Source organism: Syngnathoides biaculeatus, chromosome 16 (genome assembly GCF_019802595.1).
Source record: "Syngnathoides biaculeatus isolate LvHL_M chromosome 16, ASM1980259v1, whole genome shotgun sequence".
Taxonomy (NCBI): domain Eukaryota; kingdom Metazoa; phylum Chordata; class Actinopteri; order Syngnathiformes; family Syngnathidae; genus Syngnathoides; species Syngnathoides biaculeatus.
Genome location: NC_084655.1, coordinates 9,941,416 through 9,967,095, shown reverse-complemented (window position 1 = coordinate 9,967,095; position 25,680 = coordinate 9,941,416). Strand labels below are relative to the sequence as shown.

Genomic DNA, 25,680 nt, shown 5'->3' with positions numbered 1-25,680 from the left:
AACCAACTATGATCAGCAGCAGACTTCATTCATTCCAACTGCAGAAATGAGTTTTTTTTAAACCTCTGCAGTTGGTTAACATATATAAAATCCATATGGAGACAAACCTTTAACCTAAATTGAGGGTTGAAAAGATCAAAACACAATCAAGGGATATTTTCCAATAGGATTGACAGGCATTGCCACAACAAAAGCCTAAATGATTAAAATCCAGTGATTGAATATATATATATATATATATATAATGGAACATACTTTGGTCACAAGTGAGATAAAAACACTGGACCATATGTTTCTCCCACAGTAGTAATTATCTTTTTATTTACAGAACTGACTGAGTCATTTTCTACATCTGGAGAACATTCCCTTTAAAGGAGACATTATGATTTTTCTATCCAGTTTGAGTTCCCGGGTCCCGGTTATTCTGTCAGAACAACCTATGGTTAAAAAAATAAAGGTCCACTTTGCAACCAGTTATTTGGCGTTGTGGAACATAGCCTGATTTGATGGGATTGTCCAGTGTCATGTTTGTTTCTATGTGCAATGCAATTGGCTGGCAACCAGTTCAGGGTGTACCTCACCTAGCTAGCATAGGCTCCAGCACTATAACAATTGGAAATTTTGGAACAGATTCAAACAAGAATCATGGTAGTGGACACACATGCTTTGCTTTCGCGAGCCACATAAAATAATATGGACAGCCACATGTGGGCCCCCGGGCCTTGAGTTTGACATCTTAGTGCAGAGTCATTAAAATATGCCACTTGACTGTAGTCAAAGGTGGCCAAGGTCAAAGTGAAGAATCGTGGGGCATTGTTTGCAGAAAGAATCGTTCTATATTTATTAGATAAGGGAAAGAATGGTTCACTTTTAAAGTGTTCTGATACAATAACAAGGAAGTGCTGAAAACACGCAGCATGACACGGTCGTCACTGGCAACGCTTACAACTGACAGGCTAAAAATATTCACGCACGTTACAACAAAAGCACATCTTGTGATCTTGCCTTGACAAACGAGTGGCTTCTCACATAGAGATCATGTGAACTTTAGTGGGCTAACGTGAACACACACACAAAAGAGCCGGTGTCAGCCAAGACTTCATTTTCTGCATCATTCATCTGTCCAAGAACAACTACTCGATAGCTACTGCTACTCAAACTTCTTTTGAGGTCACTTTCTGTCATCTGGGGAAGACTTTGGGGTCACTTTTTGTCATCTGGTGAAAATGAAGACACTAGGAAAGCTGCATGAACACTGTGCTCTTCAGTTCATGCATGTGGTGAACTGACTTGCTCTCATAAGGATCAAAATAAGAACAAGTGATTCATTGAAATCCATTTTTATTGCACAATTTGGTACAGAAATGTGTCAGTGCTGAACAGCCTGGTCCACTTCTCTATCTTTGAATCTATTGTGACTGAATACTAGGCCCCACAGGGCTCACAAACACACTCAAAACAAGAAAACTGCATTCCTCTGCACCCCCACCCAAAAAAAAAAAAAAAAAAAAAAAAAGAAATCCAGTTGAACACACTTTTAGTTGGAAAATTTGGATTTGGTGTTCAACTAAATACCCTCTGGAAAAATACCTACACCTCAAAAGTAAAACTTTAGTCGTGCATTGTACATGTGCAATCATCCCTCGTTTAGCATTGTTCCAGACAAAAACCTGCAACAGGTGAAATCTGCGAAGTAGCGAGTGTTTTTTGTTGATTATTTAGACATATTTTAAAGCCTAACGAGCCTCCCAAAACTGTGATGGAACTATGGCTGCAGCTATCAAATTTTTATAATCAATTAGTCTATTATTCCATTATTGAGGTAATAGCAAAACAATTGGGTGAGTGGCCTCATGGAACGCCGGCGGGTGGGAAAATTGTTGCTGGTGTTGGCTCTGTCCAATACCCCACAGCCTTGCTCCATCTGCAAGCCCACAGAATCACACTACAGAGAGAATTAAAGAAAAATTATCTGTTGCGTTCACTTGCCTGGCCGTGAGCTAACAACCTCGCTCGCAAGCTAACGAGCTAGCAAGATGTGATGTGTATTAGTCCTAATTCACACAAACACGGGAACGTAAATTGTTTCTTCAACATAACCTTTGTTGCAAATGTGATTTAGCCACAAGTTGACTACAGCAAACGTCAACGTATAGTTGACTGACAGGTGAAGAGCTCGTCTTCAGCAAACCAGCCACTGAACAGCTTAGAGACTTGTTTCTCATTTCGATTCAAAATCAAGCCGACTGAAGATCTCTGGTCAACTGTGTTGTGAGCTATTCCGATCAGGTGGAAAATATGCACGTGAGTTGCAAGTAGCATTTTTAGCCACTTGTGTGTCACTATCCTCACATTCAATGGTGTAACATCAGCGACTTTGAATGTGTGTGCCAGAGGCCTGACCATGATGAGTGATGTGTGTTTTAGCAAATAAGAGTGCATTTGGCTGTTGTCAACTCAGGTTAGCCAGTCTGTGCGTTGTGTCCCTGTCCGCCGGTTAGGGCAGTTGTGGCTATTGCTTATTACATGTTTATAAAGCGATGGAAAGTCCACTCTCAGTTGTGTCTATCCTTGACTACCATTGGAGGTAAAACTAACAAGTTGATATAGGCTACATTCAGTTACCTGATGATGTTTAGGTTGCCTTGAATCGACAATGGTAGACATGCTCTCTTCTACTTCGTAATAGACTATATCAACTATAACCCTCGTGAGGCAATATCAAATTACATCCAGAAAAATACTGAATGAATAGCATGAGGATGACCACATAAGCTTGAGAACCACTACATTTTTTTGAGTGTGTTCATCTTCAGAGAGTGGCTAGTTTTGCTTATCTATCCATTTTCAATAGCGCTTGCCCTTATTAAGGTAGCAGGGGAGCTCGAGTCTATCCTTGGGAACTTTGAGCAAGAGGTGGCATATAACCCAGATCGGTTGCCAATCAATCACAGGGTATAGGGGAATAATCATATTTACACAATTTTTTGGGGTGTGGGGGTGTGGGGGGGGGGTGTTACCAAAACCAACACAAGCACTGGGAGTGCAAATGCCGCAGAGGAGGGCCAAAGCCGGGATTCAAACACGGACCTCAGAAATGTGAGGGAGACATGCTAGCCACTGAGTTTCCATGTTGCTTACTAGTGCTTAAATTTAAAGTTTTATTATATAGTAGTTACAGTTTAACTGTTATGGTTTAACATTATTAGTATGACATTTAAGAATGCTCGGCTTAATTTAAACATCACCTTTACAGTTAATAAAAATTCTATAATGAGGAGCTTCATTCTGCTACCAGTTAATTCACACTTTTTTTTTGTGCCTAGTGGGAGATCCATCCATTATCTGACCCGCTATTTTCGGGCACGGGTACACCTTGAACTGGTCGGCAGCCTATCGCAGGGCACGTAGAAACAAACAACCGATTGGACTCACAATCACACCTAGGGGCAATTTAGAGTGTACAATTAATGTTGCATGTTTTTGGGATGTGTGAGGAAACCTCAAAGTGCCCGGAAAAAACCCACACAGGCACAGGGAGAACACAACGCAGGGAAGGGCAGATTTGAACATGAAAACTCAGAACAGTGAGGCAGACACTCGAAACAGTTGTCCAGTTGCCACCTCTTAGTGGGACGTGACAATGATTAAATAGATTTCTTCATCTATCTGTACTTTATTTGACTTTGTATTTGTCTGATAACTTTGCTTTTACTTTTTACTTTCAACCTCAGCGACACTGTAATAAAGGGATAGCAGCAGCATGGAGGAATGTGAAGCAGATCGCATCAACAACAATGGAGCAACAGATTTATTTGGAAAAGTCCTTTGTTCCATACCCATGGCCTTATTTGTATGATTTTTTTTCTATATTGGTAAGCAACAATGATCTTTGGTGAATGTATTTTCTTTTACACCTGTCTTAAAAACCACAACCTTCGGCATTCAAAATGTGTCTTATCTGACAAAGTACATGTTGAACAATATTTTTTTCGTTATAATGACCTGGGGTTTTTTTTAATCGTCTTCTCTTGGTCTTTCTTTGGTCAGTTCTGTCCTAATTATCCTGGAAGAATTTTGATCACAGTCAAGACCTCTAATGAGCCTTGTATTTTCTATATACAACTTAATAAAATGGGTAAAATATTTTGGGTGCAGTAACAGATATTGTGTATATTTGAGAGTAAAAATCATTGTAACCTTTGAGTCTGGCCTTTTTTCACCCTCTTACTTTCAGTAAGTGCAAGAGCTTCAGTACTTCCTTTACCTGATGGGAGAAGCTGAACGTCGCATCAACAAGCCAAGTATCTACTTCTGCCACCTCCAGTGACGTCTGCCTGTCTTTCAGACCCAAATGTTGACGTATAATTAAGGCTGAGTGTTGTAATAGGTGACTGTCCGCCTACCCAAGACACTGTAAAGTGACGAAAGCAAACGCCTTCAATAACAATGTGAGGTAGCCTGCGGTGCAGCAGCAGATGCTCCTTGCAGCAGTATTTTTTTTTTTTTAATATGCTGCCTGTGCAGGCATGATCATGACTGCGAGCACACACAGCGTTGAACAGAGGACACATTATGGCAACACAATGCCTCCATCTATTCACAATCTGCAAAAGTGGAGGAAGCTCCCGGGCCCGATGGTCTTGTGGAAAGCGGCAGACGACAGTGAGCGTCTTCAAATAACACCCAATATTGCAGCAATACACATTTTAATAGTGGCACGGAGCCATCAAAATGCGTCTCTGCAGCATTTATTGTTGAACCCCGCCACAGTCAGGAGGAAATCAAGGATTTCGTATCTTTTTTTTTTTTTTTCTTTTTGAGTGATATGGAGAGGAACAAAAGAGGTCTTCCACATGCATCCACGCACTGTCTCCCGAGCAGCGGCCGTGCAGTGACGTGTGACCGGCACAGCTTTGGGAGCCGGGGGCGGGCTTAGGAGAGCCAGGCCCCGCTGGGTGTCTCGTCTCCTGCAAAGCCCGCGTCGCTCGCTTCCTTCCTCCCTAAAACCTCGCCGCCGACAGCCGCAAACGACACAACCCAGAAACCCCGTCACGAGCGAACTCGCCGCACAGGCCTCGGCCGCTCAGCCTTACCTTAATATCCGCTTGTGTTTGGTCGAGAGGAGGCCATTGTCTGGTGCTTCTGGTGTTGCTGCTGCTGCTGCTGCTGAGTCCTCCTGCCGTCTAAACCGAGCGAGTGTTCGCCTGCCGAGTGCTCCTCCTCTTCCTCCCCCTCCCATCATCTGTTTACCTCCATCCCACTCTCCTCGCCCTTCTCGTCATCATCAACGCCGCCACCTTCCATCTTGACTTCACTGTCTTGCCTTCTTTTTCACTCGCCCCTATTTCGTCCTCTTTCCTCTAATTCTCTAGCGGTGCCTTCCAAATGAATATTATTTTCTCGGTGGAAATGGTCTGGAACAAAATTCAGGACTTTGATAAAGTATGCAATTTAGTGTTCGAATAGAACACTTTTTTTTCAAGAAACTACTGGAATAAATCTCTACGCGACCCGTCGATTTACCTGCTTATTTGGGATATTTGGCGACCTCTGGTGGCACGAAGTATACAAAGGTAAACAATGCAGCTCCCTATGGGGACACCCGCATAAAACAACTAAGTGACGTGTCACCTTGACAACTTGACAGTGACAAAATTTTGCTTGCTGTCATGGCAGCGCAGCACAAACTGATCACGTTTGAATTACAACTGATTTGTATCTATCAATTATTAAAGTGAACATGCAAATAACGTGAAGAAATGGAACCATAATGGGTCAATATCGAAGTTCCAATTTCCAAAGAGTAACAAGATTTTTTAGCTGCTCTGTAGAACTAATAAGGTAGCACAGTGACCAGTGGTTAGTACATCTGACTCAGTATTGAGATCCAGGTTTGAATCTGTTTCGTTTAAATGTATGTCCATTTTGGTGCTTTACTTCACTGACATCTTTAGAAGTCAAATATCTACGTTAACTCGGAGAGATGGCAGTAATTGAGCTTTGTGGCTGCTTCGTCGGGATCTACAGCTCAAGCGACTTCTGCTAGACATTTTTTTTATGGAACCTATGAGGTTTGCACAGTTAAATGTGCCATTTGGTGGCACTGTTCATTTTGTTAGCGGTAGTCATAGGTTGTATTTTCAGCTGTGGGCTAGTTAGCATGTGTTCAGTTAATGCAATCGTCTATTCAACGGATACATTTGTTTGAATTGCTTATATTGTACTTAGCAACCACACATTTCTCGTGTGACAATACGTTTCACATCCGGTCTAAGGTTACCAGTACACTCTTCCTCTTTGCTATGACTGGTAGCCTTCTATTGTGCATCACTCCAAGTTTTCATTTGAATGTTGTGTTTAAGATCACTTGTGGCAGTCGACTTTGTAGGGTGAAGCGCAATCGTGCACCTCAAATTAATTACTAAAGACAAAACAAAACACTCATATGATGACAATTCTTTAATAGACTCACTATATCCAACCACGCATGATCAAATATGGGCCATGTATAATAGCCACAAGAAGTTGAAGTTTTGATGGCAGAAATAGGCACAGTGTTGACCTGGTTGAAGAAAAATAATAATTGCAGCATTGCAACATGAATTAACAACAGCCTGAAGATTTCAGTTGTGACCTAAATGTAGCTTTCAAAGCTGGTAAACTGCAAGGGAAATACAGTACATATTTTCAAATAACTTTAAACAAGTGTCAATGTGTTGGAAATATATTGTAAGCCTTTTATGTAATGAGTATGTCCACCATAATTCTATTCATATACCTGTCACACCAACTACTGTAGGTTTTTGTTTTTTCCATTTGCCAGAGGGCAAAATAAGAACTTAAAAAATAAAAAAAAGATAATGATTCAATTCAATTTTAAACAAATTTCATGCTTCAGGCAATTAACCAGCCATCTAATACTAATATCTGGCATTCAAGCATTCAGCTGTTGACGACATTTCCGGTCCAGGTCTCGTGTTTGGTTCCTGGCTTAAGGTGGGTGATGGTTACCTCGACCGCCTGGACTTTCTCAAATTTAGGAGGGATGGAGCACAACTTGTAGCTCACCTCGTCACCTTCCACTGGGACATACTCACCCTCAATGCTGAAACGCACGACAGTTTTCGTACAATTTATCAGACGTGCAATATCAGGCCGGGTACACACAATACCGAATTCGAGCCGGATAGGCAATTAGGATGAGAAAATTGGTAGTTGTGTTTTAAGCTGCATCAAATCGGAGTGAATGAATGAATACCAAAATGGGAGTTTTTACGGCTTACTCTGAGATGTGGACAAAGATGTCACTTCCCCCATCTGCCGGTGTGATGAAGCCATGACCTTTGGAGCGGGAAAAACATTTGCACACACCAGTAAAGACCGGACCCTCTGATGCACGAGCCGTCCTGTGTCCAAAGGAGTTAGGAAAAATGAGGAAGGACAAGAAAAATACTGCAATACTTCTGCATGTCGCTAAAACTACAAATGATGCAACACTAACTCTTTAAAATCAAAGAACACATGCAGCTAAAGTGAGGTGGAATTTTTACTATCGTATAGTGTACAAAGTACAGAGCTCTTCAAATATAGTGAGATTTTTTTTTTGTAAATACCTTCAAAAATGTACTTAACGGGGAAATCCACTGGTTTGCATTAACAATGTATCTAATAGGTCAGGAATATTCAATGCGTCGATCACGAGGCAGTCTTGGTTGATCGTGGGACAGCGTGGAAAAAATAAAAAAATAAACGTCAGCCAATGTTCTCTCTAAACTGCGCGTGTGCAATTGTGCACCGCTGATGCAGTCTCTTCGCAGGTCTTCTGCATTGCGCGCAAAAACAAAATTAAAAATCCACTGCAAATTGAAAGTATAACATACAGCTATTCAGATTGTGGCCTTTTGCAATGTGATTCAATGAGTGAGGGGTGACTGGTTGTTACATCCAATGGCACAATTCACATATGTACTGTAAAAAATGAAAAGCCACTGGTTTCTTTTAGGCAGCACACGGAACTATCTAACAACGATCGCTACTGCGCCGGACTTTTTCCGAGTTTAACACCCGCGCTCTTGCAGACGAACACTCATAATTCCAAATGTTACAGAACTTACGCAGCCCATCAATGTGTTTTATAATGACAGCGTCCACCAGCGCTGCTTTAGTTAGCAACAGTCTGGGCAACGTAGAGCAAACATGAGCTATACATGCTGCTTATGTTTACTTTCAATATTAATGGGGAAAGTTGAAAAAGAAATGCTGTTTTAAGATGCAATGACTGTTTGGATTATGTGAATAATCGAAGAAAAAGTGGTTAAATTGGATGAGATTTTCTTTTGTCCAAGTGGGAAAGGTCTGGTCTGAAGCCAAAGTAGAAAGTGCTGGATCTGATGGTGTGTAATGTTAAAATTCCACCTTGGCACAGCCTGATCCAGGATAAAAGCACAGACAATACAGTGCACAAAAAGCTAATTCTGTATTTAAATATACATATATATTTAAGGTTAATGTTGAGCATCACCCCCCACCCCTCCCCCGTCGTCGGTATCTCTTGGGGTAAAAAAGTTTGGGCACCCCTGCAATAGGTCATGTAATATGTACTCTATTTGGACAATGTGATGTTAAATCCTCTCATCTAATAGTGTTTTGGGAAGATTTTTATCAACAATTATGAATTTTCAGGGGGGCTGCTATTTTCACGATCTGATGTGATGTGTACCGTGCCACAACAACGGCTTGATTAAATGGAATACCATTTCTGCCCAGTGCTGATTTGTTGGATTTACCCTCATCTAATGAAGAAATAGCAGTATCAGTTAATCGGGAAGATGGAGGAATACTTCCATACACAGCCGTGAGTTGCACCGCTCACGCAGCTCCCCTGAAAATTTCTAATTGTCGACAAAAATCTTTTCAAAACACTATTAGATGAGAGTATTGAACATCACATTGTCAAAATAGGGTACATATTACATGACCTATTGTATACATGTTAATGCAAACCAGTGGATTTCCCCTTTAGGTATTTGTGCGTTGTTACTTGCCACCACTGCTTGTTACAGCCACACGGTAATGAGATTGCTTGTTGTGATGATATATTTCTGAAAATATTTGAAGGTCAGATGACCCACCCATCCACCCACACGCAAAAAAAAAAATTGAAACCAAACAACTAGACACAATTAAATTACAAACTTTTTTCCCTGTGTTCTTGTTGACGGTCATCCCGCTGGACGTGCGGTATTTCATTGCTCAAAATCACATTTTAAGACACGGGGACCCATTTTGCACCAGGAAGTTGCAATGATATTTCTTTATAATTTGTTTTTCAAAAATGGCTATGAACCCTGCACAAGAAGTGCGTGCGTGTGTGTGCCCTCACGCTGAGCAGGTCCTATTCCTGCGAGTGGGCATGGGGCTGGGTATATTGAAGGCCCGTACGGGGGACGGGGAGCGGTCTCGGTGTTTGCACACTGGAGGCCTGAGGGACTCTGATTGGATGAAAAATACATAGTATTACACATTAGATCACATGACTGTACACCTCGGTGTCACAGCAGCTTGCGCCTTCCACCATCCAAACAAAAAATGTAGGCTACTTTTGGAATTGATTTGAACAGATTCTGTGTACTAGTACATAATTTGTGTACTAATACCCTTTGACACGGTGGTTTGTGATCCTCCAGAGTTCAACGGTGGGGTCATTGGTCGCGCCTGAGATGACATGGCGATTAATGAAAATAGGCCAGCACCTAAAAAGAATCAAACAATCTGGGTGGAGGATAAGACAAGAAATATATTTCAGTCTCAGCAAAGGAACACAAAATAAACATGTTTAGTTCTCGGACATCAAGTTTGTGTTTTGTTTGTCAAAGCCTCCCTCATACCTGAGGAACATGTCAGGCTATTACGTGCAGGAGATCTTATTTTAATATTTCTGTCCACTTCAGAACTAACATTTATCCAATTTTGTCCCAAGCTTAGCGTCGACCACTTAGGAAAGTTAAGTTTACATGTTCTTCCTGAGCTTGCAAGGGTTTTCTCCGGTTATTTGGGTTCCCTACTACTTGCACATTGTCAAAATATGAATGTTAAGTTCTGTGAAACCTCTAATTCACTATATAAGGGGTGAGCAACACATTTTCCAAAAAGGACATGGAAAAAAGTAAAAGATGCTAACCTCAATTTTGTTCCATATTGAATTCATATACAGTACTATAGATGGGGGTTTCCTTTTTTTTTTTCCCATTTTGTTTGAGGTATAAAGTTGTAGAGCTGCACAAAACATGAGTGTCTGCCACAGCACGGCATCCACCACAGATACCAGTGATGGCGGGGGTGGGAAAGTGAAGTGAAAGTGTATGAAAGTGACAACCCAAAACAGGAAATGACCCTTTTGCGACGTTGTCGTGGAACATGTCTCTACTCGCTTGTACTGTATAGTATGGCTAAAGTGACCATTGTTATCATCAATAAGGATAAAAAGAAACACTTGAGTTTGTACAGAAAATTTTGAATTGTATTTGTCTCTAAAATTACCTTTTTTATATTTAAAATGACAGATAATGTCCAAAAGCAACCAGTGTAAATTCTGGATCTGTTATGTGAAATAAAAGATTAAGGCGTTTCATGTATTACACAGCAATTAATTTCTAATGACACCAGTGAATGTTTTTATTATACATATTATAAAAACAGTAAATTCAATAAAGATTTTCTGAAAGCAGGAATTGAAATGAGTGTATTCCAGAGTCAAAATGCATTACCAAATACTACAGAAAACATTTGAACAAATCAGGTTGACAAGTTTGAAACAAATTGTCTTCAACCTCAGCAGTTCGATTGAATAAAAGAAAGCGAACTTTTAACTGGGACAATTAATGAAGTTAATGCTCCCTCACATGTATTAAAGTATAGTTCAGAGAGAGGATTAAGACTTAACAACATTTGCACTGTTTACATCCTGTTTGCTAGGTGTCAAAACAGTCCTATCACCATAGAACCCTCATCACATTGAGGCTCCAAGGCACAGACATTTCGAGACCAATTTCAGTCTGGACACACAAGATACTGTTTTGAGGAGGCCAGAAGGGGCGGGTTGAGGATTAGAAAGAGAAGGACGGCAAAAAAAAAAACAAAAAAAAAAAACAACCCTGAATGCACCATATGGGGACGAGAGAAGCAAGAGTGGACCACTTTTTTGTGACAAACACTTGAGCAAAGAGGAAAAACTTCACTATGCATGCAAGACGAATTTTGTTTTCCAGTCTTGCAACCAGCTGCGCAGTGCCGTAAATTGTCACATGAAAACCTTTCTGACAATTTCAACCAAAATGGGATTTTTTTTTTTTTTTTTTTTTACAAATGTGTGACATTGACTCATTTGATTATGGTGGTTAAGTTCAGGCAGAATAACAGCAACATAAAGAGAGAAATGAAGATACCCACAGACACCACACCTCATATTTGCAACATTGGCGGAACACATTGTACAGTTTGGAAGAACAAGAAAGAGCGAGGACAAGAGGCCACGAGGCCCTTTTTAATGAACTCAATAGCCATGACGTTAATGAGATTAAAGCTGCTCTGGACCACACAGTGACAGTGCTGTCGATCTATGACTGACGGCACAATCAAATGGGGAAAAAGCACGTGAAGTACTTGACAATAACAAGCAAGAAAAGCTTGTTTCGAAGGCACTGAGAGAATCAACAGAGCCCTAATTACTCATCAAAAACAAGTTTCATTTGGAAAAGAAATGTATTTGTGGTAAACATATTGGACATTCACAATGCACTTAGGAAAAGGACGCCCCCCCCCCAAAAAAAACTAATACAGTACATAATTGATTTAGTTCAAATGTATTGCATGTAAAATGTGTCAAGATAAATGTTTGAAACTGTTCTTAAAGATTCAATGTAAATGTAATAAGGTGAAATACAACTGAAAGAAAAATGCTCTGTCCCGGATGACTAAAAAGCTTCGTTTAAACTCGGTTGTATCCATAGCAACAAATTTCATTCTGCAGGAATATTTTAAAAGACAATTTTATTTCTATTGAATTGAAAAAATCTTTTGCAGATTACTAGACAGCCCGTGTACATGTTCTACCCTTTGAGGATTTTGGAAAATGCTGCATTTTTCTCATGTCTATTGTATTTTTCAGGTAATATACCTTTAGTGCCTTTATCATGATACTTGCACAAACAAATATTACTTTAGTGGTACAAAGCATAAAAATGAACAAGAAATTGAAAAAACAAGGGTGGTCTAATGTTTTTTTTTCCCCATGATTGTCCGTATAGCAAAATACAGAAAAGTACACACTGATGAAGAAATGGAAGAAAAAAATAATTGCGTGGTACCTAATTAATATCATAACACAATCAAATCAAACAGCTGTGATATAGTTTCCAGAGAAGGTCATGTACGTCCCCCCCCCACAGAAACACACTGTCTTGTGGAATTTTCCATACTCACTGACACTTCGAACCAGAGACCCTGCTGATAAAGCAAATACTCGATTACACATGAATGAAGACATGCAAACGCACAAACATACACAGGAAGGATGACCAATTTCAATCTAGTCATCTCACTGCCTCTCTTTGAAAAGATGCACAATCAAACCAATCTTAACTTGTGATGACAGGAAATTGACATTTTTTTAAGTGTAAGGAGTACGCTGCAGTTCACTTGAAAGTAGGATGATATCAGCTTTAATGAGTCAAAATTAAAGATATTAGACCTGTTAGTTAAGCTTCAAGACTGGTATCATTTGAGATATATTTCAAAGTACAAGCTTTCCTTAAAGTAATTTCCCTGGAGTCTGCCACAATTTCCCATCTTGGAAGAATTCTAGAATTCATCATAGCCATCTTGATGTCATCAAAGTCTTCAAAACGTGTCCCTTTGATGACCCACTTGATCTTGGGAGAGGGGGAAAAAAAAAAACCCAAAACAATCACAGGGAGCCAGGTCGGGTGAATTTGGACGTTGTTTGTCTTGGCTGGGAACTGCCAGATGCTCAGGGCAATGTGAGCAGGTGTGTTGTCATGGTGAGGCCACAAGTTGTCCTGCAAAGCAGATGCCACATGATTTCTTTATAGATGTGCCGGTTGGTCGTCTGGGTCACAATGAAGGGGAAAACCCGTAGTATGGGTTTGAAATACTGCATATGTATATCTTTTCACTACAGTCCTGAACACTTCATGACAAGTATTGCAACCAAATATGGCCTTGTAAAATCTGCATACCAGTGAAAGCTTTTTTAACCTTACAAGAATATCATTAAGGGGAGTATTCATCCATCCATTTTCCAACTTGCTTATCCTCACAAGGGTCGAGGGAGTGCCAGAGCCCATGCATGCTAACTTAACTAATTAAGTCCACTAATTATTATATTTTCTGTCAAGTTATTTTGTTGTGTAAAATAGTGCTATACTAGCTTTGGGTATTTAGATGATACATTAAAAGAAATTTATCAGCAAAGTCTACATTTACAGCATCAGTGACATTGCCAGAAGATGCCAGCACTTGACTGTAAATCCATCTGAATACATTAAATTCTATCCCCAAATGTGTTTTTTTTCACAATAAAGAATTGAATTTGTAAAGTTTGTTGTATGGTCTTGAAGTTTCTTGTACCTCTCTTAAGAAGGAGGTGGCTCTAAAACAGATCTTTGAAAATTCTTGATCCACAGGGATTCGTTTTGTCCAAGGTGAGATCCTTGAATTGTTGGAACGTGACCATCCTCTTTGTGCGGCAGGAAGTCCTGTCGCCTCCCATCCTGCTGGGCCTCACTAGTAGACCACAGAAGCTCTTCAGCAGGGAAAGCAATGAGAATGCAAATAGTGGGCACCCTCAATTATTCAATTCTGAACACAAATATGAAATCACACCAGTGCAGAAAGCAATATGGAATTGCGAATGTGTACTTTGCGCACAGAAATGTTGGAACTGAAAGGTGTAATCCCCAAATTCGTTGACGACAGTCGTAGGTTACAGTCAGGCCTGTGTGACAAATCAGTAACACCCAATCATGCATTTCAGTTTTTTGCAAGTACTTGTAACAGTAGTTCAGCAATTAACATGGCTTCTCATGGTTCTGAGGACCGGGATTCAAATCTCAGCTCCGCCTGTGTGGAGTTTGCACGTTCTGTGTGCATGGGCTTTCTCCCGGTGCTCAAATATCCTCCCGCATCGCAAAAACATGCATCCATTATCCGAGCCACTTATCCTCACAAGGGTGGCGGGCCTGCCGGACCGTATCCCAGCTATCTTCGGGCAGAAGGCCTGGTACACCCTGAGCTGGTTGCCAGCCAATCGCTGTGAGGTCAATCAATCAATTATCAAAAGTTTTCAATTAATTTGATAATTGGCTAGTTGTTTAATTGTTGAACCACAACATAAATATAATATGCAAAGTCTCAAAAAGAAATTCACTTAACACTTATTTACTCCTGGATTGTTTGGGGTCAGGAGAAATTACTGGTTGCTAGCTCTTATTGCATAACATGAAGTGGACAGAGGTTGTGATGAGCTTCAGGCAGGTATTTGAAGACCTGAATGCATTGGAATGTGACAGAGGCTAATTCACATCCACTATACAGCTTGTGCTGAGCCGTAAAGGCAGAAAGCCTAAAGACCTCGAACACAAACAGCCCATTATAATGTGCTCTTTGTGGGCCTGAAAGCATGTGTGGGTGTGCGTATGCATGCAGAAGGCCAAATGGGATGTGTTGACGTAACTGCAGAAGAGGGTCCTGATCCTGCAACAGGATGATTCATCCTCAGCATGCGTCAGTGCCCCATCCCCTCAGTGAATGTAAACTGTATTTCACACCTATGTATCATCCAAAATCAACATCCAAAATTGTATCACATCCGAATGGTTGAAAACGATAAGATGTTAAAATCCAATAGGGCTCTAGATGTTTTCTTTGAGCAATGTCATCGTGAGGTACGTACGTGTGTGTCTTACTGCATGGTCTGCTGCGATGTTGGTGTGCTGTAATATAGTTAATCAACTAAAATTAAAGGTGACCGGCAGAGGGACCTGTTTGTACATGGTCAAAAGATTAAAAGAGCTGCTCTAGTTCAACGTTGTAATGTATGTTCCACCACTTTTTCCACCACTAGATATTTAGAACCAAACGCTTCGATGATTCGTCATATTCATTGACATTATTGGAAGAAAAAGCACAACTTGATCTTGTGTAGCCTCAAATTATCATTTGTAACTTCCAGCAAGATACAACAATTTAAAAGCTATGGCACAACTTTATTTATACCAACAAGTTGCCGACAGTATTTAACATAATTTGAAAATGGCTTCACAAAAATAAAGTTTCTCCCGTTTGAGTGACATCGTGACAAAAATCTCAACACAACAAAAGTTTCTTTCCAATGAAAATAAATATTAAAAAGCTGAAAACCCATGAGATCCAGCTACTGCGGATAAAAACGTCCAATCAAAATAGAATGGAAAGAGAAAAAAAAAGAAAAAACACTGACCATAGGCGGAAATGCCATTAAAGCAGATGAAGGACACAGTATTGTTAAAAATAAATGCAGTCCAATGTGAAGAACCAGATTAAGCCGCGTTTTGAGTATATTTTCTTATTGTTATATGTCCAACAAGTTACCAGTAGGTGCAGTAGATTCTCACAAAAACCAACAAGACTCAGCATTCATGAATAAACAGACTTAAGGCTGCGCAACTGGGCAATTTGTTCAAAAGGGTTGTTGAAGATGCATTTCTCCTTGAAAGCCTGAGGAAAATTAGTCGTTCAAAACATTGTTCCGAAGAACAGCGTACTTTGATTAAAAAATTGATGGGAGAGGGAAAACCTTATAAAGAGGTGCAAAAAATTATAATCTGTTCAGATAAAATTATCTAATGCCTTAAAATGGAGAGCAAACCAGAGACACGTGGGAGAAAATGGAAGACAACCATTGAAATGGATCACAGAATAACCAGAATGGCAAAGTTTCAGAAATTGATCATCTCCAGGATAATCAAAGACAGTCTGGAATTACCTCCAAGTATTGTGACAGTGAGAACACGTCTGTGCGAAGCTAAACCATTTGCAAGTTTCCCCGGAAAGTCCCTCTATGGAAAAAAAGTCATCTGCAGAAGAGGCTACAATTTGCCAAAGAACCCATCAACTGGCCTAGCCTTTTGTGGACTGATTTAAAATTATTCTTTTTGGATCCAGGGGCCGCAGACAGTTTGTGAGATGACCCCTCAACTTTGAATTCAAGTCACAGTGAAGACAATAAAGCATGGTGGTGCAAGCATCATGATTTGCGCATGTTTCTCCTTCTATGGTGTTGGGCCAATTTATCACATACCAGGGATCATGGCTCAGTTTGCATTTGTCAAAATACTTCAGATCATGTTGCCTTATGCTGAAGACGACAGACATGCCCTTGAAACGGGTGTTTCAACACGACAATGACCCCACACACAAGTAAACATGCAAAGTTTTGGTTCCAAACCAAGAAAGTTAATGTCAAGGAGTGGCCAGCCCAATCCTCGGACCTTAATCCAATCGAGAATTTGTGGAGTAACATCAAAATGCTGTTGAGGAAAACCAGGGAAATGTAAAATGAATTGTGGAATGTCGTTAAGGAGTCTTGAAGTGGAATAACAGATGAAAGGTGCTACAAGTTGGTTGACTCCATGCCACAAAGATGTAAAGCAGTTATAAAAAAAAAAAAAAAAAAATGTTGTCATACAAATAAATATTAATTTAGTGATTCAAAGGAGTGGTAAATCTTAGAAACAAAAAAAGTTTGTACAAAATAGTTTTGAGTTTGTAAAGTCAATGGCAGACCTCTATTTTTGGAACACACCCTTTCAACAAATTGCCCAATTGCACAGCCTTAAGCGTGTGTACATCATGAATGCTGAGTCTTCTGAAAATCTACTGCACCAATTGGTAACTTGTTTGACATGTAGCAATAAAAAATATGATGAATACGCGGCTTAATCTGGTTAGTGACATTGGACTGCTATTATTTTGAACACTACTGTAAAGTCTCCTGCTTAACTCAACATATTTTAAAGTAAAAGAATCCAAAAATTATAGTAAGACTTAATTCGTCACATTGGAGGAACTGGTTAGAACGTTGGCTTCATGGGTCTGAGGACCGGGGTTCAAATCCCAGCCCCACCTGTATGGCGTTTGTATGTTCTCCCTGTGGATGCATGGGTTTTCTCAGGGTACTCCGGTTTCCTCACTCGGCTCAAAAACATCCATTAATTGGAGACACTAAATTTCCCCCCCGGTGCGACTGTTGTCTGTTTCCATGTTCCCTACGATTGGCTCGGAACCAGTTCAGGGTGTACCCTGCCTCCGGCCAATGATAGCTGGAAGAGGCTCCAGCACTCCTGCGTGTGAATGATGGCTTTTTAAATGGATTGATAGCAAGACTTTTTCTTCAACTCCACAATATCATTATCATGTTGAAAGTACACTGCTTTATATAAAGGGCGATGTTTCTGTTTCGGATCCCTTTTACTTCCTGTGGTATCTTATACTGTCTTGTGGACCTATTTAGAACCCGCTCTTTAAATCTAACCATTCAAAGGAAGCATAGAGAATTATGGAACATTTATTATTTCATTGTTTGAATGCAATCGCCAAATCTCTAGAGAGCCTGCCCACCCACTCAATTCAAGTGTGACATTAACCTTGACATTATCTCCTGGACAGACAACAGCGGCGTTTACAAAGGTTCAACGGGGTCTCCACTTCCTGAGAGTCCTCAGGAAGAATAACCTGGACACAACAGTTGCGGGTGGTCTTCTACTGCTCATCCATCGAGAGCCTGCTGAGGTACTCTATTTGGTACAGGAGTTGCACTGAGCCAGACAGAGCAAGGCTTCAGAGGACAATCAAAGCAGCATAGAAGATCATTGGCTGCCCTTCGCCCTCTGTGGCAAACATATATTTGTCTTGGTGCCTCAGCAGAGCTCAGAACATTATCAAGGACTCTACACAAGCCAGTTATCAACTGTTGGAGCTCCTGCCATCTGTAAGGCGGTACAGTTGCCCAAAAGCAAAGAGCAGCTGACTGAGGAACAGTTTTTTTACCGAGAGCCATCACCATCCTGAATGCTTGTCTTTCCTTTCCTGTATTTGTGTAGTCTTGTTTTTTTTAATGTATTTTTACCTATTTTTATTTACTTTGCTTTTATGTATGCACTGAAATTTCCAATTCTCCAATTTCACTATACAGCTTGTATGATGACAATAAAGCACGGATGCATGCATTCATTCAAACAACCAAATAAACCTTTTTCTATCTCATTATTTTAGAAAGTCCATCCATTTTCTTAGCCGCTTATCCTCACGAGGGTCGTGGGGAGGGGTGGAGCCTATCCCAGCTGTCGACGGGCAGGAGGCGGGGTACACCGTGAACCGGTTGCCAGCCAATAAAGGGCACATAGAGAGACAAACAACCACACTCACAATCACACTTGGGGGCAATTTAGAGTATCCAATTAATGTTGCATGTTTTTGGGATGTGGGAGGAAACCAGAGTGCCACGGGGGCACGGGGAGAACATGCAAACTCCACACAGGCGGGGCCGGGATTGAACTTGGGTCCTCAGAACTGTGAGGCCAACACTTTACCAGCTGATCCACCATGCCTCCCATTTTAGAAAATGTGTCTGTGAATGATCTGTTCTCCACTTCTGCCCCTCTTGTATTTATCATTGAAGCTAATTTATAAAAACACTGCCAGAGACATGATTGGTCACATCCAAGCAACAGCTGGAGTCCGGCCGCCGGGTTACATCGTGTCCAAGGCAAAAAGAAAGCAGACCAATCAGTTTTGTTGGATGGGCGTATGGATAGGTTTACGATAACGTCACCACAGTCCCAGGAGTCCCTTGTCCGCCATTTTGTGTGTCTGAAGCAAGGAAGGATCTATGTCAACAAAGCAAGCAAGCGCCTTTCGTCCGATAATATGGGCCACACATTAGTAGTTTGGGACTGTACTAACTGCACTGAATCTGGGCAAACAAAGAGGTAGCATTTTGATATTCGAAAGGTCGTTGTCAACCAGGGAAGTAAAATTAAGCGACTCTCGACAGAAAGACGGAACATATGATTGTTGAGGATCAACCGAGCAGGATTTCTTCCTGATCCAACAAAGAGCCACTATAACGTTTGCTCGGATAATTTCATAACACGCAAATTTTTCAAGTAAATACTTTAGGCAACGAGGAATGAATAAATTGTGTGTTCTACACAAAGGTATGACAGAGAATTCTTTAGTATGAAGACTTTTAGAGAAAAGAAAAAATTGACTTACATTTTTGACTGCAGAGGGCGGCAACCAGAAAAACCTTTCTTCTATAACTGTCTTGCTATCCCGTAATTTTACTGAAGCCTCAACTGCAAAAAGAAGGGCCGTCATGTGTGAACACACTTCTCCAAGACTGGCCATACAGGTACAATAACCGGAGAGAACGCAGCCATCTTTTTGAGATATGATCCAGGGACGTAGTAGTGGATCGGTAAAAACCTCTGAGAATGTCTTACTCGAGCCGCCATTACACACTGATTACCGATCACCCATTGACGTACATCTTGAACCCACCCACTAACAAAGTCATTGTAGGCTTGTAGAGACTTGTAAGCCTGTTTATCAAGGGTATATGCCCTCACAGAATTCACGAGATAATTAACGATATCGGGTATGTAATGTCAGGCTAGCCTTCCAAATCGTCACTCCAGTCGCTTGCTTGAAATTCATATGGATCTTTGCCGCTGATGTCCTTCAAGTTCTCCCAAGCATATGGCTTTGCTTAAAGCATCAAACGTATTTTTGTCCACTACGTTTGCATTTGCTTGAAAAGACGTCATAACTTTTACACCAAACGGAAAAATTAACGATAGAAAAAACTTCACGCTTCACCATTCACCTATGTTCTCTGAACTCTAAGACACACAGTATGGCATCTGTCGCAAGGCATGATGGGTAATCGGAAACCTATCTATCAGCATTAGCTTCTCATAACCAACATATACTTGGTTAATCGGTGAACATGTAGATGTGGTGGTATTTGTGTTGTCAATTTGTGCATGCGTCACATATAGTAAATTAACATAAACACGGTTTGGCCTATTTCACTTCCCCATCAAGTCCATTTTTGATCAACCTTGTTATCACAGTGACCTTAAAGGCAATTAAGAAAGTCCATAACCCTAACTATTGTATATTTAGTCTGCTTCACCAATATTATGCTTCATATTTGTGCCTATAATTCCAGATCCTTGGGGTAGTTTGATAAAAGCATGCCACAGACATGTTATTAAGACTCCTAGCAACAGAAATTGTGAGAGGAAAAAAAGCAAACTATGTTTTCCTGTCTTAGATTTTGTACTACATTTTACAATAACACACATGTGTTTACCTTTCCTTCAGACAGAATTGGGACATAGAGTATATGCTGGGTCTTGTGTGTTACTTGTCACAACCGGGTCAGCATGACCTACTGCATTTTCACTCCGCTGGTGGGAATGGGGTTATCAAGTCCAAAAAATATAAAAGTACAAACCCATCAAGACACAGCTGATGACGCAAAACACTTTCATTTGTGATCAATTGAAGCCAATACAGAGATATCTGAGAAGCTGGTTTGTCTGTTTTCCATGTATCAAATTTATTAAAAGAAAAAACAAATTGCTGATTTTACAAAAAGGCCTCAAATGTGCGGCTAATTAACTGCTTTAAATCAAATGAGTAAAATGTGTTCTACTAAGGTAGAACCAGCAGAGGCACTGCTGATTCCATCTGAGCTGGCTAACGAAGAAGAGGACATAAATTTAGGGCTTGGCAATTGAGCTTTTTTTTAATGGGTTCATTTAAGTTTGCTCTGTTTTATCATTTTTGTGTGTGCATCTTTGAACTTATTATTATTAAGCTATAAATGTATACTACTGGAAAAGGGTGGATTTTATGATACCCGTATCACCAAGAATATTAAAAATTGGAACGTTCAAGGTAGCCCAGATGATCCTCAGATTATGGAAAGATAAATCCCTTCCAGATTTTAATAAACAAGTGGAATATAAAATGGAAATAGTATTTTATAAACACGTGAGAAAGGATCAGTGATGATGTTGAGAACTTCAGGAGGGTTTGTTCACATTTAATGCTGGAATAACACAGTAATAACTATCGGACGAATTGTTGTAAGTACAAATGATTACAGTATTTGGTTTTGACTGTCATGTACAGGGATACTTGACCTTTTATTTCATTATTTGCAAATACAATACTGTCTGTTTGTATAGGCTGAAATCGAAAAGTAAAAATGTGAATTAGTAAAAAAAAGAAAGAAAGGAGCCCGGTGGGAGGCAATCATGGACTCAATTGCGCTGGACAATGCTAAAGACATGGTGCCCGCAGAGGTGCAGAGGTACACACACACGCACACGCACACACAGCAAAGCAAAACAAAGCAGTGATTTATCAACATGTTGGTAACTTTTGACCTGAGGTATGTGCTTTAGCTGCGAATATTTCGCTGAGGTTGCCTCACATTACCAACTCACCATTAGAAAAGACCAAAGGAGTAGGTAGTAGATACAGTACAATGTATAAAGTAGCTGAGCCATTCAGTTTGACAGTTTACGAGTAATTTACAGTATGATTGGAATTTTTTTAACAGTTGTGAATTTATTGAGAATTGTATTTTCACATAAGGGACATTTTCCCGAGAGGAAGCACCTGTTTTCATGCAATTCGTAAAGAAGAAAATATTATATACAGTATAATATTGGTCGATTAGTTCTGTTGATGAATGGTTTCTCATTTTCTCTTTCACGGTTTGCTTGGTATCAGGTTTAATGGTGGATTTAGGGAGAAATCTCTGTCCACCTTTAGAATATCAAAATACTACCTCTTTGTTTGCCCAGATTCAGCGCAGTTAGTACAGTCCCAAACTACGCATGTGTGGCCCATATTATCGGATGAAAGGCGCTTGCTTGCTTTGTTGACATAGATTTCTATCATATCTATCATAGATCTACGCAAGATTGTGGGAGAATTCAAATTCAATCACCGCTTTAGCATGAGGTTTTTTTTTACTGACATGACAGCATGTCTGTTTAAGTTCAACCTTGATAATTATTATCAAGGCATATACTGCATATGCCTCGCGGAGACATTCCTGTCATATTTTGGAGAGTGGAGTGTGCCTCTTTGCAAACAGCAAAGCATTCATACACCAAGAACTAAGATCATTAAGATGTATATGTATGCACGCATGTATATGTCCTATGTGTGTATATATATTAAGTCTAACATGATTAATACTGGGCGGCATGGTGGAGTAGCTGGTAAAGCGTTGGCCTCACAGTTTTGAGGTCCCGGGTTCAATCCCGGATCCGCCTCTGTGGAGTTTGCATGTTCTCCCCGTGCCTGCGTGAGTTTCCTCCGTACACTCCAGTTTCCTCCCACATTCCAAAAATGTGCAGCATTAATTGGACACTCTAAATTGCCCCGAGGTGTGATTGTGAGGGTGGCTGTTTGTCTCAATGTGCCCTGCGATTGGCTGGGAACCAGTTCAGGGTGTACCCCGCCACCTGCCCGTTGACAGCTGGGATAGGCTCCAACACTCCCACCCTAGTGAGGATAAGCGGCAAAGAAAATGGATGGATGGATGATTAATACCATCTTAATGTATATGGTAAGCATACAAGATCTGACAAGAGTTCCTTTTTACTTTCACTATTATTCATGTCTTTTATACGACATACAGAATAGAAATTGGTATCCATGGTGATCATGGTTTTTTTTTTGGTCCAATTAAGCAGACTGTTTGAGAGCTAATGGATTATGCTCACTTAATTACTGGAATAAAAAATATTTCAATTAAGTACATTCCTCAAATACAGAAAGTACACCTGGTGCTTGTTTGTATCTATCATGGTTTACCTATCTGGACCATAGACAGAGAATGTAGTTTAGTGCAATCTGTCTCTACATGTTTATGTACATCATGTACATTTTCAATTGTCAACTCCAGAGGCAGACAGGTTGTGGTCTGTGGAGTCCCTCAAAATTGCACAAACAAACCCCTGAAATTGACGTTTTTCAAAGTCGCTAAATGCGCGAAATGTAAAATGTGCAACGACATGGACCAATGAAGCAAAAAAACAAACAAAAAAAACGCCAGGATACATTAGTACAGTACTGTAACAGGAAGCCGCATTGATAGAGTATAGCGACATCCCCAGCTAGATGACAAGGATCTATCTACCCCTACTTCGCGGTTTTTCACTTTTCGCGGGTGGTCTGGTCCCAATTAACTGCGAAAAACGAGGGATTACTGTATATTGTTCAACTGTGTGTGTGTGAAGCGGAAAAGAATGCCATGTTTAATGTGCAGGTGTTTGATTACAACCTCCAGCTGTTTGCCTTGTTAAAAAAAAAGTGCACTTCAACCTGTTGTAGTCAGCCACGTGACTTCAAATCTTATGACAAAACCATAAACTCACATCACCCCCATCTGATCTGACGTTTTATGTTTCAAACAACAACATGTTTCAACTAGGTTTCCCCCGCAGCGCTGCTCATCTGTTTGAAAACAAGCACAATCCCAGTCGCATCGCAATTACTTGAGCTGTACCTAACCCTCACGTTATCTTGCACCCCAAAATACAAAACAATAAATCTACATGGTGAAGCGGTATTAAGGCTAGCATGCTGGACACAAACGGAATAAGTTGGCAACAGAAGCGACGCCAACCCCATGTGTGAATGTTTTCACGTCCACGTTAAAAACTTCTTTTTTTTCCTCACCTTTTTAAGAGCATTTCCATTTTTAAATGATATTTTTTTGCACTGTGCGTTGTTTGAATTCTTCTGTGTCTTTTGTGATGGATGAGCGAAAAAGAAAAAAAGTTTTTTTTTTCATGTGCGAAAAACCAAGGTCAAGACCGTAGCATGGGTCACCTTTGCTATTGCACCCCTTCTATGCACCCTTTAAACTACTTGTAGTGCTTCGGCATATTATTGTGCTGTGAGAGATCAGGTGTGCCATGGGCAATTATCCAATTTCACCTAATCCTCCATTATCTGAGTCGCTTATCCCCATAAGGAGTGCTGGACCATATCCCAGCTATCTTCGAGCAGGAGACGGGGTACACCCTGGACTGGTCACCAGTCAGTCGCAGGGCACATAGAGACGCACAACCAGTTGCGCTCACAAATCAAACCTAAGGGCAATTTAGAGTCTCCAATCAATCAATGTTTTTTTGTTTTTGTTTTTTTTTTTGGGGGGGGGGAACCAGAATGCCTGGAGAAAACATGCAACCTCCACACAGGTGAAGCCAGCATTTAATCCCCGATCTTCAGATCTGTAAGGCAGACGCTCTAACCAGTCAGGCCACCCTTATCTAATTGGTCTGAAAATAATCCATCCATCCATTTTCTTCGCCGCTTATCCTCACGAGGGTCGCAGGAGTGCTGGAGCTTATCCCAGCTGTAAACAGGCAGGAGGCAAGGTACACCCTGAACTGGTTGCCAGCCAATCGCAGGGCACATCGTGACAAACAGCCGCACTCCTAATCACACCGAGGGGCAATTTTGAGTGTCTAATTGATGTTGCATGTTTTTAGGAAGTGGGAGGAAACCGGAGTGCCTAGAGAAAACCCACGCAGGCACAGGGAGAACATGCAAACTCCACACAGGCGGGGCCGAGATCGAACCCAGGACCTCAGAACTATGAGGACAACTTTCCAGCTTCTCCACTGTGGCACCAAAAATAATCCAATTGCGATTATTATAATGATGCATCTTTGCTCATCTCTATCTATACCAGCGATATACAGTGACTGGCAAAACAACAAGTGCTCTTCCAATAGATGGCAGAAGGTACAAAGTCATCCTGTGTGTATTCCCTGTAAACATTTTTGCTTGGGTGTGTGCTGTGACATTGTATTTATTTGTTTTTTAATGCCTTGGTTGAATATACTACTGCTTGGAACACACCACTTTCAGCAATTTAGTAGAATGCTTGCAAAGGCTGAATTTCGAAGTGGTTGTTTTCGTCGCATTGTGTTCGATTGTGCAAGAGTACTTATCATAAACATAGTTGCTAGTGAGTGTTTACAAACAACGACAAAATACCATATATATATTGCTTATAAATAAAATAAAACTCAAATCCTCCTTTTCTTTGGACAGGGACAAAGACACACAAAGCCGAGAATGATTTGGTGGTGAACATTTGCCGTCAACACCTCCAGAGGCTCACCTTGCAGCACATCATTATCTCAGGAGGAGTGGTGTGTTTTCAACAAACAATGAATCCTCATCAAAAACACATCCACTATAATACGATTCGCACCAAGTGAACGCAGCAAGAAAACGTCGCGAGATAACGAGTGGTGGATAACATTACCACGGGACAAAAATGTTTTGGAAGCAAAACAGTCGCGTTGCTTCGTGTCACTCACCGTCTCCTTCCACGTGGCGCTGTGTAGTGTTGTTTTTGGTGAAGTTCTGTCGAGCAGGTTCTGTTAGTTAGTGTGTAGCTCAGGTTGCGAGCTTGGATTCGTGCAGGAACTTCCAGCAACTGGTCGTTTCTCTCTCTCTCTCTTTCTCTCCTTTTCTGAGTGGGCGGGGTTGCCCGGGCAGTGACGT

At 40.7% G+C, this 25,680-nt stretch overlaps 2 protein-coding genes and 1 long non-coding RNA gene across 6 annotated transcripts in view; 1 reads left to right on the top strand and 2 right to left on the bottom strand.

The window, feature by feature from the left end:
- Positions 1 to 5,220, bottom strand: part of LOC133514013 (neurabin-2-like) — a 37,517-nt gene extending 32,297 nt beyond the window's left edge. For both annotated transcript variants that reach the window (XM_061845218.1, XM_061845220.1), the window contains exon 1: positions 5,097 to 5,220. The gene's annotated coding sequence lies outside the window, so the exon portion shown is untranslated. The remainder of the gene's footprint in view (positions 1 to 5,096) is intronic.
- LOC133514015 (uncharacterized) overlaps positions 1 to 18,508 on the top strand; it is a 21,360-nt gene extending 2,852 nt beyond the window's left edge. Inside the window, exons 2-4 of the long non-coding RNA XR_009798697.1 lie at positions 3,735 to 3,875; positions 4,238 to 5,576; positions 17,728 to 18,508. This is a non-coding gene — a long non-coding RNA (uncharacterized LOC133514015). The remainder of the gene's footprint in view (positions 1 to 3,734; positions 3,876 to 4,237; positions 5,577 to 17,727) is intronic.
- On the bottom strand, positions 6,450 to 25,680 carry carhsp1 (calcium regulated heat stable protein 1). 3 transcript variants are annotated; one of them, XM_061845222.1, is made up of 6 exons: positions 25,494 to 25,679; positions 19,336 to 19,418; positions 9,660 to 9,774; positions 9,386 to 9,494; positions 7,287 to 7,409; positions 6,450 to 7,108 (listed from the first exon to the last, which is right to left on the bottom strand). In XM_061845222.1, the coding sequence occupies exons 3-6, from the start codon at positions 9,727 to 9,729 to the stop codon at positions 6,946 to 6,948; spliced, it is 465 nt and encodes a 154-aa protein (XP_061701206.1). In that variant the 5' UTR covers positions 9,730 to 9,774; positions 19,336 to 19,418; positions 25,494 to 25,679; the 3' UTR covers positions 6,450 to 6,945. The 3 variants fall into 3 exon arrangements, with proteins under 3 accessions (XP_061701206.1, XP_061701207.1, XP_061701205.1); XM_061845223.1 differs by lacking the exon at positions 19,336 to 19,418 and having other exon boundaries at positions 9,660 to 9,755; positions 25,494 to 25,680; XM_061845221.1 differs by lacking the exon at positions 19,336 to 19,418 and having other exon boundaries at positions 25,494 to 25,676.